This window comes from Pempheris klunzingeri, chromosome 5 (assembly GCF_042242105.1).
Source record: "Pempheris klunzingeri isolate RE-2024b chromosome 5, fPemKlu1.hap1, whole genome shotgun sequence".
NCBI classification, from domain to species: Eukaryota; Metazoa; Chordata; class Actinopteri; order Acropomatiformes; family Pempheridae; genus Pempheris; species Pempheris klunzingeri.
The window spans coordinates 23,125,582-23,141,587 of NC_092016.1; the positions used below are offsets into that span (position 1 = coordinate 23,125,582).

The window sequence follows — 16,006 nt, forward strand, 5'->3', positions numbered from 1 at the left end:
TGGCATCCCTACCGTAAGTGGGAAAACATCACGTTGAGTGTGAGGTCTCACTTGCAGTGTTACACGCGTATACATCTCTGTCCATAACACGTGTTGAGATTAGTTTGAGGATTTGGAGTTTGGAGAGAGAAAAAAAATCAAAGGAATTTAGAAAATAGTCAGCTAACTGGGTGCCACGTCATTTGCATAGCTGAGATCCATATTTCTGTAGGCCTATCATGTTCCTCAAAGCCTCTCTAACACCAGTTTTAGCGGCTATCATCATTTTCCATCATGGTTTCCTTCCACTTTCCTTCATCGTCCTCTTGTTCAGTCTCACTTCTTTCTCTATCTGTCGCTGCGTCACGTTCTCAACTTTATCTTCTCTTTCTCTGTCCTCTCGCTAATTTTCCCCCTCAGCTTCTCTTGTGCCTCTCTCACACCTCCTTGCTGTCACACTCTTACCCTCTCTTACCCTCTCCCCCTCTCTCTCTTTCCCCCGATGGACCCAGCTGCTTCTCACACCTCTATGTCACACGACAGACAGATAGACAGAAAGTGAGACAGAGAGGCGAAGACTGGTGGTGGGAATGAAGAGAGAAAATTGGAGGAGAGAGAAAACAAAGCTAACAGGAGGGGATCAGAGAGAGTGAGAAAGCCGGGGTGTGAGTGAAACAGTGAGCTGTGGATAATATCCGAGAAAAGGTTTGGGCCTCATTTCGCCTCCTCCATCGTTCCCTCACTCCAGGAGCACTAAGCTTTTGTTTCCCTTCTCGTTTCCATAGCAACTGCTGGTAATTTCGCATCAGAGCCACATGCCCTGCTGACCGACAGCTAGCTACAACCCGAGGCACTCGCCTACACACACATACACAGCCACACACACACACACACATAGCAAAGCCAGCTTGCCCTGCTGACCAGCTGTTCGCTACAGAAAAGCCTTGAGGCAGCAGCCTACACACACCAAAACTTCATCACCATGCTCTTCCTGAGCATCTTCAACTTAGCGCTTCATGAAAATACTGCACATCACATATTCACATCACATATTGTTTATGGAATTAGAGCAAGACACAGATCACAGTACAATGTGCCTGGACTCAATGTATAAAACCCACAGTATCAAGTGACATTTGTAACGGCTGGGAAACCACAAGCGGGTGGACTCAATAGCACGGCTCGAGACAACTGGCAGATAAGGTAAAAGTCTTTACAAGCAGATTCGGTACACGGGTAGGCAGTCAGAGAGAAGGCAAACAAATCCAGGAGGGGCGAGGCAGAGACAGAGTCGAAGGCAAGAACAGGAATCAAGAACCAGGAATGTAGTACACAAGAAAAACTACTGGAACGCTTGTGACAGGGAACGAAGACGAACTGGCACAGAGGACAGGGGAGACACAGACTAAATACACCGGGGGCAGGCAGGTAACGAGACACAGGTGGAAAGGGTGGAGACACAATCAGTTGTGGCGGGAAAACACACAATGGGAGGAAGAGAATGTACCAGAAATGAGGGGAAAGGGTGAGAAACCAAAATAAAACAGGAAATAAAGAAGCAAGAAGGACAAACAACAAAACCCAAGGACGGGTCATGACAGCATTTACATGTGGTCAACTCTGATTCTAACTGTGATCATGATCATTATTTTGGTTCATAACAAATCCTGGTTTCAAACTGCAGCTTGTCCCGTGCAGGGTCGTCAGAGGCTGGACCCTGTCATCCCTGTCAGTCCATCGTGGGGCTAAAGCAGCGACATTCATTCATTCATCCATGCAAAGTAGGTGTAGCAGGAAGCTTGGTGAAGCAGTAACTACACACCAGGCTGGTAGGTGAACTGCTGTAGCTGGTGAGCTGACTATTCATTTGCCAGTCTGTCCTGGGTGATGCTAGACAGCAACAATAGCTTCTGTATATTTTCTCTCTACTGTTCTATGGACCTATCTATTTTGTTAACCACTGTAAATCATTTCATTCAATAACAACAGTTATTGACGAGGGAAAATAAAGTTTTCCAACCTAACAAGCTGACGGTCACTTAGCTCGGTCGCTAACGGGACAATAACTCATACAGTTTATTAAAAAGACATATAGGACACGGCACAAGGTACAACACAGGGTTTCACAACAAAATGCAAGCCAATTGCTCCATAAGAGAAAAAAAACTCTTTATGGTGGAGCGAAGATGATAAATTAAGGAGTCTTACAGCCGCAGGAAAGAAGCCGCTCTGCAGTGTGGTGGCTGGACAGCGGATTCTTCAGTACCTCTTGCCAGACAACTCATAACTGCCTGCAAACCTTTGCATTAGTTTATACACACACACACACACACACACACAGAGGAGGTTAAACAAAAGTGAAGAGTGCAGCAAAGCTAATAAGCTACGACAGCTTCCTCCATTTTGGACTTTCTGGCTCTCTGCCCCCTCAAAGGTCAGCACTGTCAGGATGGCTTGCTTTTGGTGGATGGCGTGAATTAGCGTGGCTTGACTGAATCAAGCACAGACTGTGCACGCCCACACAGCCCTGGGAGGACAAAATGATTAAAAGTCACCTGCGTGCCTTTACCATGGGCGTGCAGCGGCTTAAAGCGCACCTTTGACTGCTTGTTTTGCTCCACCGTGTTACTGTAATTACCGATTGCTAAATAACAAACAAGCATGGATGCTTCATGTCATTAAAGGCAATCAAACCTAAATGTAACATTTTGGCAAGCAGCAATGCATTAGTGCAGAGTGTTTCTCAATGAATCTCTAGATCTATCAACAACAAAAACATTGTTTTTAAAAATTTCCCATCTTGTATTCATCATCAGCAGGTATGCCATATTTAACAATTAGTGTGTTACCAGTAATTAAACTTCATGTAAAGCACAACATTAAATAGTGATTGGAGGTGAACATGCACACATCGTGTAGCATTGAGCAGTTTACATGAGACTACCCATTTAAAGGATCCATAAATGATTTGTAATTAGTTTAGTAATTCATAACACTTCATATGTTATTAATAAGATGTTATAATATATTAGATACAAAGAGCAACAGTGACTTGTTGCTTGCCAAATAGTGAGCCCACATTTATAGCCCACATAGATAGATAGATAGATAGATAGATAGATAGATAGATAGATAGATAGATAGATAGATAGAAATACTTTATTGATCCCTGAGGGGGAAATTCTTATGTTACAATAGCACAGACGTTACAGTGACCACCACCATGAATAAAAACTAATAAATAAGCAAAATAAAAATGTACAAAATCTTGTAAGTTAAATAAATACAAAGGTTATAAACACTACAAACAGGACCGGCTGTAATGTGCAGGGTAACACTAAAGTGCACGTTAAATAAAAACTGTAGTTCAAGTTTTTAAGTACAAGAAGTAACATGTTCATGTTAAATGGCCGAGGGTGCCGAGAGCTCTCTGCCAGCCAGAGGTGAGTTATTGACCAGTGTTATGGCTGTTGGCAGGAAAGATTTCCTGTATCTGTCCTTGTGACAGCGGAGCTGAACCAGCCTGTTTGAGAAGCTGTCTACCCAGTAGTGGGTGAAGTGGGTGGTCAGGATTGTCCAGAATGGACGACAGTTTGTTCATGGTCCTCCTTTCCACCACCACTTCGAAGCAGCCAATCACAGAGCCGGCCTTCTTAATGAGTTTATCTGTACTGTTAAGCTTCAGATCTCGTTGGTTACTCAGCTTACTTTGTCTTCTCCATCAGCAGGAATTGATACCTGTCAGCTTCATCAGATATTTGTTAACACGTGACATTTAACGACCGTCGGAATATCTTAATAAAAAGCTGAACAAATAACCAGATTAATACATTAAGGTTTTGGCAATATTGGTGACTTTGATGGGGACGTGTTTTACACTTTAAAATAAGGCTCAGTTTTGCTAGTTAGAAATGTTAGTAACCACTTAGTAAGAACAATGAGTAGTAAGAAATAAGAGGATTTTGCCAAAAATCAGCCCACACTGATGTAGGAAATGTGTGTTGGAAGTTGTTTATTAACAACTATTGTTTATTAATGATTTTAAGTTCTTATTATTAAATGAAATCAAGGCTAATCATGTTGATGTATCAGAGTTTTAAAAAATCTGATAACAATATCTTGACCTAAAGTCATTTTTTAAAACACAAACACAATATAAATGAACCATGTTGATAATTATAATTGCAAATGGCCCGGCTGATTTATCTGTGTATCTGTTTTTAATTTCGCCCCATCAGTACTGAGCGTATTCCTTTATGTGGAAACCGAACAGCACCTTTAACTGAGTCTCCACGCTGGAAGAACGCTAACAAATGTTGCAGCATCCTACAGGGCTCAGCACGCCAGGGCTCATGCCAGATGGTCAAGCCATCACGAGTTTGGATGCGGCTCACAACATATACCGTCTGCAAACTAACATAGACAACAAACAAAATCTCAGGGTCTTGTCTTCGCCGGAAGATGCAGCGTGGCGGACGTGACCTTGAAAGCACTTCTAACACTTATTCAAATCTCCCATCTCCCCGTCAGACTTCTTTGTATTTCTGCCTCCCTTTTGTCCTCTTCTCTCCACCTCTCTGGAGCTGATCTACGCAGCATGGAGAGGCACCAGAAATGAGTCTGAATCCTCGTGATCTGAACACTAACATATCATCTATCTGTTCAGCCTTTCCTCCTTAATCTGCCATTTTCATCCTCTGCTGATTTCCCTCCATTCTCCACCTGTTTTTATGAAGACAAAACATGCCTCGCCTTCACTCCAGCCCCTTCTTACAGTATCTACCTCTCTCTCAGGCTACCAGTCTGTCTCTTATCCCATCATCCCTCCATCCTTACCTCCACCCAGTTTCCATCCACTTCGTGGAAGAGAACACAGAAGGGGTCTGACTTGGAGGCTACATCTCTGTCCAGCAGGCTGGTTGCGGTGACCGACAGCTCCACCCGAGTGACGCAGTGCTGGGGTGCGACGGTGCGCGTCTGGCCCTCGGTGGTCGAGCCTAGAGTGTAGGCCATGGTCTGAGGTCACAGCTGATCACCCTGGAGGAGAGAAAATACTTAGTGTAGAACAAACTTAAGTTTTATACTCGCCCACACACCGCCCCACAGCGGCTGCCGGTGCCCGCTGATATCTGCAAAGTTACACATTTTGAACTTTCAGACAACTTCCTGTTACTAGTGGCTGAAATGAGACTGTAGAAGAGACAGAACTCCCAAGAGAGAAAGACACAGTTTTGTTAACTAATCAAACATCCAGCCCAGCCAAACGTCTTCTTAACTGTGAATGTGATCACTGCATGAGTGCAGATTTTCAAGAGTTTGAACTAACTGTAGCGTGCTAACATGCTCAAAGAGGAAATGCGATGATTCGGATGTTGAGTAGGTTACAATGTTCATGTTCATCTTAGTTTACAGCGTTAGCATGCAAACACTTGCTAATTAGTGACACTAAATCCAAAATACAGCAGAGGCTGATAGGAATTAATTTCATCATTAATTTTGCAGGTATTTGATCACAAACCAAAGAATTGGACTAAAGCTATTTGATTTTTTTCATTATGCATTAATCTGCTGGTTATTTTCTCCATTTTTTCACAGAAAATGTCTATCGAAACATCCTAGAGCATATGGTGACGTCATTTAATGTCTTGTTTTGTTGACCAGCGGTCCAAAAACACTCAATTTACTATTATGCTAGTCAAGGAAAAATAGTGAAATCTCACATTTGATTGATTATCATTGTGGTTGGTTCTATATTGGGCATATTAGCCTGATGTCGGTGCTCGATCAGGGAAACATGACAAAGTATGTCCCCATCCAACCAGCAGATGCTAACATCTGTTTAACTGAGAACTTTGACCTGCTCATGGTATTAGATGAAAACCGGGTCTCCAAAAACAAACATGGAAACATTGATACACGTCACACACACAGTGATGGCTGCTGTCAAGGATTATATTCAGTTTTTTCGGTAGGGGTCTTAAATAACTCTAACACTTTACAGGAGAAGCGTGTGTCATGTGTGTCATACACCGATAGCCAACAAAATTAGAGGAAATACGATGCTAGCAACACACTGTTGCCAGGCAGAGTGTGCACTTCCTGGCAGTAATCAGTGCTTTACAGAGGTAAACTATCACAAAGAAATTCTGCAGAGTCAAGAGTTTGAAATTTGTTATTTAGGCAACATTACATACCCTTTTGACCTTTGTCAGTAAATCATTTAACATATAAAAAAGAAGGAAAATGGTGCCTGGCAAATGAATCACTCTTACAATATGTCACCTGTGGATTTACAGCCCCACAGACTTCATTTGAATTAGACTAATGATACAATGGCCACGCAGGATGACCCTGGTGTTTAGCTGCCCTCTGGTAGCCCCAAAGATACCCAGTACTGAACAATACCCAGGCCACACACACAGACACAGAGTGCTCTGAGCCCAGATCAAAGCCACCGCAGACCCGCCAAAATGGAGAAGGCAAGCAGTGAATAAAAGGACACGTTTGAGTGCAATAAAAACTACGAATCTGGACATGCTGTCAACACGCTGTCCTGGATAGTAACTTGTGTCATAATTATTAAATATCAGAGCGGCTGTAAGGACAAATAAAAAGCCCCTTGTGTCCATGACGGTGGTTTTGTTCTCAGAGCGGCAAGCTAAAAGGATGCCGTCTGTTGCTAAGATACTGAAGTGTCATAACCAGCGTGCTCCTCCCGGTCTGCTCTTGTGATGTCACACATAGCAGTGTAATATTTTCATTCATTTACTCGGTCATTCACAGGTGGTGACAAGCTTGTTTTGACTGGCTGTCACACTTTTACTCATTCATTCATTGCTAATGGACGACGAATGGATGAAATAAGAAAAGGTTGCGCTGCATTTCCCCAAGATAAGCTCATACAAATGAAACCTGCCATTAACAGACACGGTTTACACAATTCACACACACACAGCACCAGGACAGGTTTTCATGCAGGATATCCTGTTTGTTTTTTTTGTTGCTGGCAAACTATGTTTCCATCGCGTGTTTTAGTTTGATCAGATAGAAACACAAACAAGGGATGTTGCGCAACATTGAAGGCTGCAGGCAGCAAAAAACATCATTTTAATGTCTTCCGATGGAAAGCCAAAACCTTTCAGCGTGCCATTATACAAAGAGCACTTGCACTTTGTGTGTAGGAGAGTGGGGCAGCGCTGGCAAACATACACTGTATGTGTGAGGCCATCACAGGTGTGAGGCAGCCCTGTCCTCCTCTCCCTGGTTGCTACTGACCCTGCAGAAGATGTTCACACCCAGTCACACTGCACATCCACACCGGAGGCACCTCTCTGCAGGAGGCCAGAGCAGGAAGAAATCAGGTTAAAAGTGACTGACTTGACGAGCAAAACAGCCCGGAAGCTGTGCCATACTTGTTAACAGCAGGTTGGTGCCAAAGTGGCCAATAGGAATGAAGTGCAGGCTGGAAGCAGTCTGCATTTGGAGATTTTAATTGGACATGAAAAGGATAAAAACAGTAACACAACAACTCTCTTACACACGCACGCACACACACTCGCGCGCGCGCGCACACACACACACACACACACACACACACACACACACGCACACACACCGTACATCCCAGTGTACAGTGCACACTGCCACATCCCTCCGTGGTTAACCTCTCTGACCACCTGCACGTTTTGGCGCCTTGGCTCGTGCTGACAGCCCCCCCAAACAGCAAACAGCACCCAGCAGCTAACTGTTGAATCTCTACAATCTCTACACCAAAGAAGAAGAAAATGTGAAAACTGGCGTGACACTCACCTCAGTAAATGACGTCCAACTTCTTCGCCGCTTTTCAGTTGACAGTTTCTTTAATTACTGCACGCGGTGAGGACAAATATGATTTTTTTTTTTTTCTTCTACCAAAGAGTGAAAACTGAAGTTGCTGCTGCCATTTTTATCCGGAGAGTCCTGGAAGTCGCAACAGTGTGCGGACGTAAACCATCCTCTCTGCACCTGGACTCTGCTCTCTGCACCTGCCGCTCAGCGCCACTGACGGCCGGAGCTCAGTCAAGCTAGCGGCACTAGCTCATGGCCGGAAGTACTGCGGGTCCACCTTCAAAATAAAAGCGTCGCTGCAATGCACTTCCGTTTTTTGTTTAAAATTTTTTTTTTTTTTTAGTACAGCCAGATACTCTTTTTGTGACTCGACTAGACTTGACATTAATACAGCTATATTTTGTGTGACAATGCAGCCTTCTGTTTATGTCCAAGACTGTATTTTGCTTCTGTATTATTAATGAAGTATTCTAAAAATCTAATGGGCTGTGGAAAATGCATTGTTCCTCTGGCACTCTCTTGTGGTTACTGCAGGCATCACGGCTGTAGTTTGTCTAAAACTTAACATACTGCAGCACTCAGATCTCCCACAGCAGTGGCACAAACAAATGCATTCAGAATTTCACTTGAGAGCAAAGACAAAAGCATAAGCATCAAACTTTACTTCAAGTGTTAAAAGTAAAAGTACACATCAAGCAGAGTGTGCCATTTCAAAGTTAGTGCATTATAATTATTGATGCATCAAATACATCAATCAAATAATCTATCTATCAAATAATCTATCAAATAAATACAGTGGAGTAAAATGTACAAGAGTAGAAGCATCACATGGCAGAAAAGGGAAATATTCAAGTATCTTAGAAATGTAGTACAGTCCTGTTTGAGTACAGCACTTGAGAAAATATGCTTAGTTACCGGTGCAGAGATAAATATAGTGGATATAGATAGTAAAGGTTGTACTAACAACATCAAAACATTAAAGTAGCAAAGCAAAAGTACTCAGTACTGTTGGATTACTGTTCACGCTTGATGTTGGTGGAGGGGATGGTACTTTATATACTGTTGGGTAGTTTTATCCACAACAATCGATCACATTTGGTATGTTGTGTGTAATATCTCAACCTAAAAGTAACAAATACCTATAACTGTTAAAGAGATGCGGTGGAATGAAAGTACCTTTGATAAAATGGAAATACTCAAGTAGAGTACAAGTAACTGAAAGTTCTACAGTACTTGAGTAGATGTACTTATTTACATTTGATTACTGCACGTTACCCACAACAAATACTGAAAAAAAACTTAGTAGTACTGGTGAATGTATTTAGTAGTACAATGTTAAACAACTACTAAGGCAACAGCTTGAATAGATTCAGTGAAACATCAGGATTACTGTGGGTGGTGTGTTTTGTCTTGTTAATGTGCATGTGTGAACCCCAAAGACAGGAAAGAAACACAAAGTGCACGCACTTGTCTGAACCACAAGAGAGTGCCAGGCGGACAGAAATGAACAGGAGCGCTGTGACTGTGCTTCCAGGCGCAGCTGTCGCCTCAGCTGCTCCTGTTGGCATCTGTCCAAGCCAAACAGGAGCACACTAAAGCTGCCTACTCCAGACACCACAGTGTATATTGACATGCCATTCAACCGTAATAAACAGGTATACGCTATAAATAAGGCCACTTGTGTAAAATAACAAGACAAAAGCGTGTTTAAAGAGTAAGTGAACAATGCATTCTGTGTGGAAACCTGTTTGTGCAGGAATACAGGAACTAAAACCAAGTTTAGTGGCAAGTTGTTAGAAAGTTGTTGAAAGAGTTGTGACCCTCGACCAAACAGCTTTTGGATATAACTGCGAAAGAAAAAAAGAAAAGTAAACTTGACTGTTAGGAAGCCACCTTGAGGTCAAAGACTGTCATTGCATGTGCCTGGGTAGTGGGTGCAATTTGTGACCTGCCTGCCAATTTTCATGACTTATGGTCTCACCCTTTTTGCTGCATGAACATTTTGAGTGAACAAGAAAAAAAAGAAGAAAGAAAGAACACTATTTGTATAAAGTGTAAATAAAGGCAAAAGGTTGTCTGAGGTTTTTATTCTCAATCCACAACTCAGTGCAAGTCAGAATGAATTAAAATCAAGGAAAGAGGCTATTTGTCATGTGAAAACTCAAACCTGAACAGACTTTAAAAATGAAAAACACTCAGAACAGAAGAGCCACAGGACACTTCTGTCCACATTAAATCCTTTGCCATCTCGATATTACAATGGAACAGAATAAACTGGGAAAGAAATGGAATGAGGTGCATCCTTTTCAGAATGAGTGAGATCATTACAACATTATCAGCACAACAACAAACTAGTCTACAGGCTCATCTATAATTTACCTGTGTAAAAAAATGAAACTCATTTAGACTTATAGTTCAATAAATAACGTTAAAAAAAAATATTTTTCTTTCCATGATGACAGCAGAAATAAATATGCAAATAAGACAGAGACCACAACCTAAAATGAGCGGAGGGAACAGTCCTCCCTCTTGGCTCTTCCTTTACTGCAAGTTCATGGTTTATGGTGTTTTCAGCAATGTGGTCTCTATCAATGTAAACACATGTTAGTGCAAAGAGTCTCAGTGTGTAAGAACCTGCATGCACACAGTAGTTATGTTCTCACAGGAGGACGTACTGGAATCATTCACGTCATGACCTCTTGGCTCACGGAGGTGTGCATTTGGCGGAATGAGCGGCAGCGGCGGTTTGTGCACGGCCAGCAGCAATAAGAAATGAAAAGGTGATCCAAAAGAATGGGCTTCGATATAACTAAGCTCACCACACATGTTGGTAAGATTTCAGTTCACTACGAAGATCAGCTTCCAGAAAAGACACGACACATTTACCTCCAGCTCCCACATCATCAGTAAACTGCTGAGAAACGCTGTTAAGTACAACATGTAGCAGCACTAGTATGGAGCACCAGTGCACTTTGTTTTATCATGTATAATACTCCTCTAGTATTCTTTTAAGTTTACTGAGTTACATTTTTATCTTAGTGATAAACTAGCTGCTGCAAGATTGTTCTTAATACTTATTTTGATCTTTTATCATATCGCCACAGTAAGTGTGTCAGTGCTGTATTTGTACTGGACATTCTGTCCTTATCAAACATTATCTTAGCTTTAATTCATCTTATCACACAGCTTTGTTGAATACTCGATTTTGATTGGTCAATCATGGCATTCTAAGGTCTTTTATTTCTCTATATGCACACTTCTGATAGCGGGAGCACTAAAATCAATTTCAAATCAATATAATCATTTAAAATTAATATTTAAGTCAAATTGTTGCAGCGGGCCACACCCAGAGCTGATCATCGAAAAAAGGGCCTCGCCACGCTCATTACGCCAGTTTGCCATAAGACTAGCAGAGGCTAGAAAGTGCATAGTCATACATTTAAATAAGCTCAAAGATACATTTCCCAAAAATAAAGACAGTCTTTGCTTAATTACCCTGTCTCCTCAAGCTGCTCTCAGGATTAAGAAAATCAAGGCATTTAAGGGCACCCTAACCCTGGCGCCGCCCAACAACACAGACCACTTCAGGTGGGTGAGAAGTTCAACCTCCCGTCCCTCAGGCTGAGCATGTGGGTGTCACTGGAAGAGATTTGGTTCCTCCACAGCCTGAAATCAAGCACAGCAGTGTGAAATGTAATATTCTTAATGTTCAAATACTAGTTCAAATTAAAATATAGCTGATTTGATATATGTTATAGGCATTAACAATACCTTAAAAACTGTAGTCAAAAAAGTCAAGTTTACCTGATGAGCTGCAGAGCAGGACACGACTGTAAGGCTCTAACCAGGGCCTCGGCTCCAACAACGCTCACGCTGTTTGACTCCAGACTGGGAGAAATATACACACACATGCAAACAATCATAGGGTGTTATTCTCTCTAAGTGTGAGTGTGTGGGGGACAGGTGAGTCGACTAACGGAGGAATTCAATTTAAACCAAATCTAAAGCTGGAAGAGCTCATTTTTAGATTAGAGTAATAACAAAACCTAAAGGGTGTGAAAAAACTCAACTATGATTTCCAAACTAACCAAGTAGTCAGGTCCTATTTTATTTAAAAAAGGTTAAAAGTTGAAAACGTCACTTCAGCAAAAGTATTATTAAATGTTATTATCAGTATTATAAAAATATCAAGATGATTGTGATGCAGTGGTAGTCTAAATAAAAGAAAAAGCCCATATAACTGTTACACTATTATTTATTATATCCTTACTCATGCATGAATGTAAGAGGAGGGCTTTACAGATGGAGCTGGTTGAGGTGGAGCTCATTTCAACTGCAACTAATGATTATTCATGGTATGGAATTGGAATATTTTTGGATTATTCAATTGATTTGATTCATAAAAATTCTGAATACGCCGTAACAATCACCCAAAGTGACACCCTCACAACAGTCCAAACCTCAAAGGTACTAGAACAAGCTGAGGGTAAAACAGCAAATCCTAACATTTGGAAGCTGGAACCATGAAAAGTTTTTGGATGTATGCATTATGAATCACTCAAACAGAGAATTTTTGCCTATCAATTTCAATTTGATTGACTAATCAATTCAGCTACATTAGTATATACAGTTTATTTCACAAGCTATTTGCGTGCAAAAAATCTCAATTAATAAAGTAACCAGTAATTAAAGCTGCCAGATGAATGCAGTGAATTAAAAAGTTCAATATTTCCCTCTGAAATGTAGTGGAGTGGAAGTAGAGAGTGGCATGGAAACAAAATACTCAAGTAACATACAAGTGCCTTAAATTTGTACTCCAGTACGTTATGAAAGTAAATGTGCTTCGTTACGTTCCACCACTGCCACAATGAATAAAGACAAAAAGAAATGGTACAGCTATCAGTATGACACAGAAAAACCTAAATCTAAAACTAAACGTGTGTTGATGCGTGTGTGTGTGTGTGTGTGTGTGTGTGTGTGTGCTTGTATTTCTGTGTGTGTTCACAGACTCACTCTATTCTGGTCAGCTTCCGACAGTGAGACATAACGTTGGCTAACTCCACAGCCACTTTGTCGTCACAGTTATTCCATCCCAGACTAGAGACAGAGACACAGTTATAATATCCATTATAATTCATTGTAATATTTAGATATTATAGATAGATGTTTAATAGATATATCATGATATTTAGTATAATATTTAGACACCAACAACCCTCTTGACATTTGGATGAGGGCTGACAAATCAAACCAAAATCGGTCATGTTTATGCCATCAGTATTTACTGACAGCATGTTATAAGATCATTTCTACTCTTACCCCACATCCTGTATGAGGGGACAGTGGGCCAGACTGGCAGCCACAGCACTCAGCTCAGAGGTCCCGACAGAGGTCAGGCTGACAGACCACACAAGAAGCACAAACATATTATTTATAATAAGAATAATAACTAGTGAATCTAGTCATTCCAGACACAGCAGAGGAAGCCTTACTAAAGCTTGGTGAGGTTCTTCATGCACATTATTGCTCTGGACAGACTCACTGAGCCTTCATATCCAATACAGTTCTCTGAAATACTAGAAAAGACACACATGTGCAAACATAAGCCTCAGGCAAAGTCTGACACATTTAATGAACGTCAGTTGGAAATGTGTGTGTGTGTGTGTGTGTGGTTGACTTACTCCAGCTCAGTGATGTGTGTCAGCGATGGCAGAACCAGGGCCATCCTGGCGGCAGTGAGATCACCCAGACTGTTGCTGGACAGGCTGCAGATCAACACAAACAGATGTTTTCATTCTCTCCTGATATGAATATGAAATATGCTTCTCTTCAACTAGAACACACACAATGCCATTTACATTGAATACAAAACAAATTTTTTTCTAGAAGTCTCGAAGTTTTAACATGTAATTATTAAAAACGGCATCTTCTACCAGTATGCTACTGAATCAGATGCTTCTCAGTTTTAGGGCAGCAAACATCTAAAGGAAAAGAGGGGAGCCCATTTGTAGCCTGTATTTGTCATGTTTCCGGAGCAAATGTGAAAAAATATGTGGCAGAGTTTCAGTTTCAAATCAGTGATGCGTCTCTCAGGAGACGCATCACTGATTTTCCAAAATAGCATTAACAGGTGTGAAAGTGTGAAAGTGTCATCGTGTCCTTACTGGAGCTTTTGCAGGTGACTACAGCTGTTCAAAGCCTCCACGAGCTTGTCTCCAGACTGGTCGCTGATAAGGTTCTTTGAGAGACTGTAGGACCAACACACACACACACACACACACACACACACACACACACACACACACACACACACACACACACACACACACACACACACACAGAGGCAGCATGTATAGTTGTCAACCACAACCACATATGATGAAATTTAACACACAGCCTGGATCAGGAGCTACGGAGAAATTTACAGCAATAGGATACTATAAAAGAGATGCATATAAAACATAAATGCAACATGGAATGGCTCAATAAATATAGAAACATCTTCACCTAATGAAACTCCTGACTTCCTGCGGCTGTCAGCCCCACAGTTGGAAACAGCTGGTCCCCATAAAGAAGGTGGTGACAGTCCAATAAAATGGCTGATGTGCTTTGACTGACAATGTCCTCACACACGTAAGACCAAGCAGTGAGCATGATCTTTAGGTACAGCTTAACCGAATGTCAGAGTCTAGCCAAAAATGCTTAAGCAGTAGATGACTTCATGAGGTAAAATGTTTAGAAAAGAAAGGGACCAGTGATTGGTTTTATTAAGGAATGTAATACTTTTAGGCTTGTCACCAATATGATGTGTTGTCTGTAGTAGATATCCTCTGGATGAATTGTTCATCTGAGGCACAAAGGTATTCGGAGGGTAAACAGACCACCGATTTGACAAAGCCATTAATACACGATACTCTATATTAGATTTGAATAAATGAGATCAGGGCATTCACAGTGACATGCGAGACGGACAAGATGGCTACACTTTTCTGGAACGTGATAAATGAATAATGATCTGTTGATAAAACACAGTACTGTAACTGCTGCTCATTTAGCCTTTTTTCTGCCAATATCACCTTCCTGCCTACCTGATCGTCCTGAGCTCCATCCAGACAGGAAGGAGTCTGGTCAGCTGCTCTATTCCTCCATCAGCCATCCTCCAGCCCCCCAACCTGAAACAGCAAGACACAGAACACATCTAACACCACGATGGCTATTTTTCTTTAACCCTTTATTGGGCAAGGGACCATATTTGGTAACTTAAATGGGAGTTCAAAATGCCGCCCCTTTCCTCACCATGAGGCAGTAGAACTACAAGATTTCTCCAAGCCAATCAGCAACAATCAGGCTACATGACAGACCGGCAAGAAACCATATATGGTAACTTCATTGACCTTGATTTTCACATTAAACATTACATTTTTTTTTTTTGAAAAACTCACAAAAGAAAAAAAAGTCTTGTAATGACCACCAGTGGTCTAGGGTTGAAAATTTGAATTTCTAAGTATTTCAAAGAGTGCCCTATAAAGGGTTAATGATTCAAACGACTTTATATTTGAGTGAAAAACTCACTCTATCTCCTCCATTCGTGTGAGTCCCTCCATAGCGGTGAGGAGCTCTAGCACACTGGTGTCTCCTGATGGTCCCATTGCTGTGGCAATCTTATTTAGCCTGGTATACACACACAATGCACAAATAAAGGGTCAAATTTGCTGTCCAACCAAGCAATCAGATCCTTAGTGAAAATGCTACATTGGTTCCAAACTAGGAGCAAGTCTCCTTAAGCTGAAAAACAGCTAATTGACATCGCTTGCGAGGAGGATTTATTTCCATGTAAATGTGATATGTATTTACATGCCGTTTAAACATCACTGACATTTAAATGTTCTGACCTACCAGCTCATCAGTGAGCTCCACTTTACAGCTTAGCACTATGAGAGGACAGGGAATGATACGCTTCTCCCCCGGAGGGAGGGGGGGGGGGCAGGCCCTATTCATTTCTGATGGACTTCATATGGAGCTGTTGACATGCTGGTATGACAAGCTGCAGCAACAGTGGCTGCAATGTGAGCCGTGGAGCAGCCCTGGCAGCGGCGGTGTGAGCAAGTGCATGACATCGTGAATAGATTAGATTATTAAAGTGGCGCTGGATAACTGCACATAAAGAGTGTCAGCGAGACTGTAGCAGTGAATGAAATGA

At 41.6% G+C, this 16,006-nt stretch overlaps 2 protein-coding genes across 4 annotated transcripts in view; both read right to left on the minus strand.

The window, feature by feature from the left end:
• Window positions 1-7,812, minus strand: part of cpne2 (copine II) — a 48,838-nt gene extending 41,026 nt beyond the window's left edge. Inside the window, exons 1-2 of the mRNA XM_070830049.1 lie at window positions 7,789-7,812; window positions 4,816-5,016 (exon numbers count right to left, since the gene is read on the minus strand). Coding sequence (XP_070686150.1) covers window positions 4,816-4,992 — 177 coding nt within the window. The 5' untranslated portion in view covers window positions 4,993-5,016; window positions 7,789-7,812. The remainder of the gene's footprint in view (window positions 1-4,815; window positions 5,017-7,788) is intronic.
• A 2,071-nt stretch (window positions 7,813-9,883) lies between these two features.
• nlrc5 (NLR family, CARD domain containing 5) overlaps window positions 9,884-16,006 on the minus strand; it is a 33,057-nt gene continuing 26,934 nt past the window's right edge. For all 3 annotated transcript variants that reach the window (XM_070830727.1, XM_070830728.1, XM_070830729.1), the window contains 9 exons: window positions 15,379-15,477; window positions 14,895-14,978; window positions 13,971-14,054; window positions 13,488-13,571; window positions 13,299-13,382; window positions 13,126-13,203; window positions 12,820-12,903; window positions 11,611-11,694; window positions 9,884-11,472 (listed from right to left, as the gene is read on the minus strand). In XM_070830727.1, coding sequence (XP_070686828.1) covers window positions 11,391-11,472; window positions 11,611-11,694; window positions 12,820-12,903; window positions 13,126-13,203; window positions 13,299-13,382; window positions 13,488-13,571; window positions 13,971-14,054; window positions 14,895-14,978; window positions 15,379-15,477 — 763 coding nt within the window. In that variant the 3' untranslated portion in view covers window positions 9,884-11,390. The remainder of the gene's footprint in view (window positions 11,473-11,610; window positions 11,695-12,819; window positions 12,904-13,125; window positions 13,204-13,298; window positions 13,383-13,487; window positions 13,572-13,970; window positions 14,055-14,894; window positions 14,979-15,378; window positions 15,478-16,006) is intronic.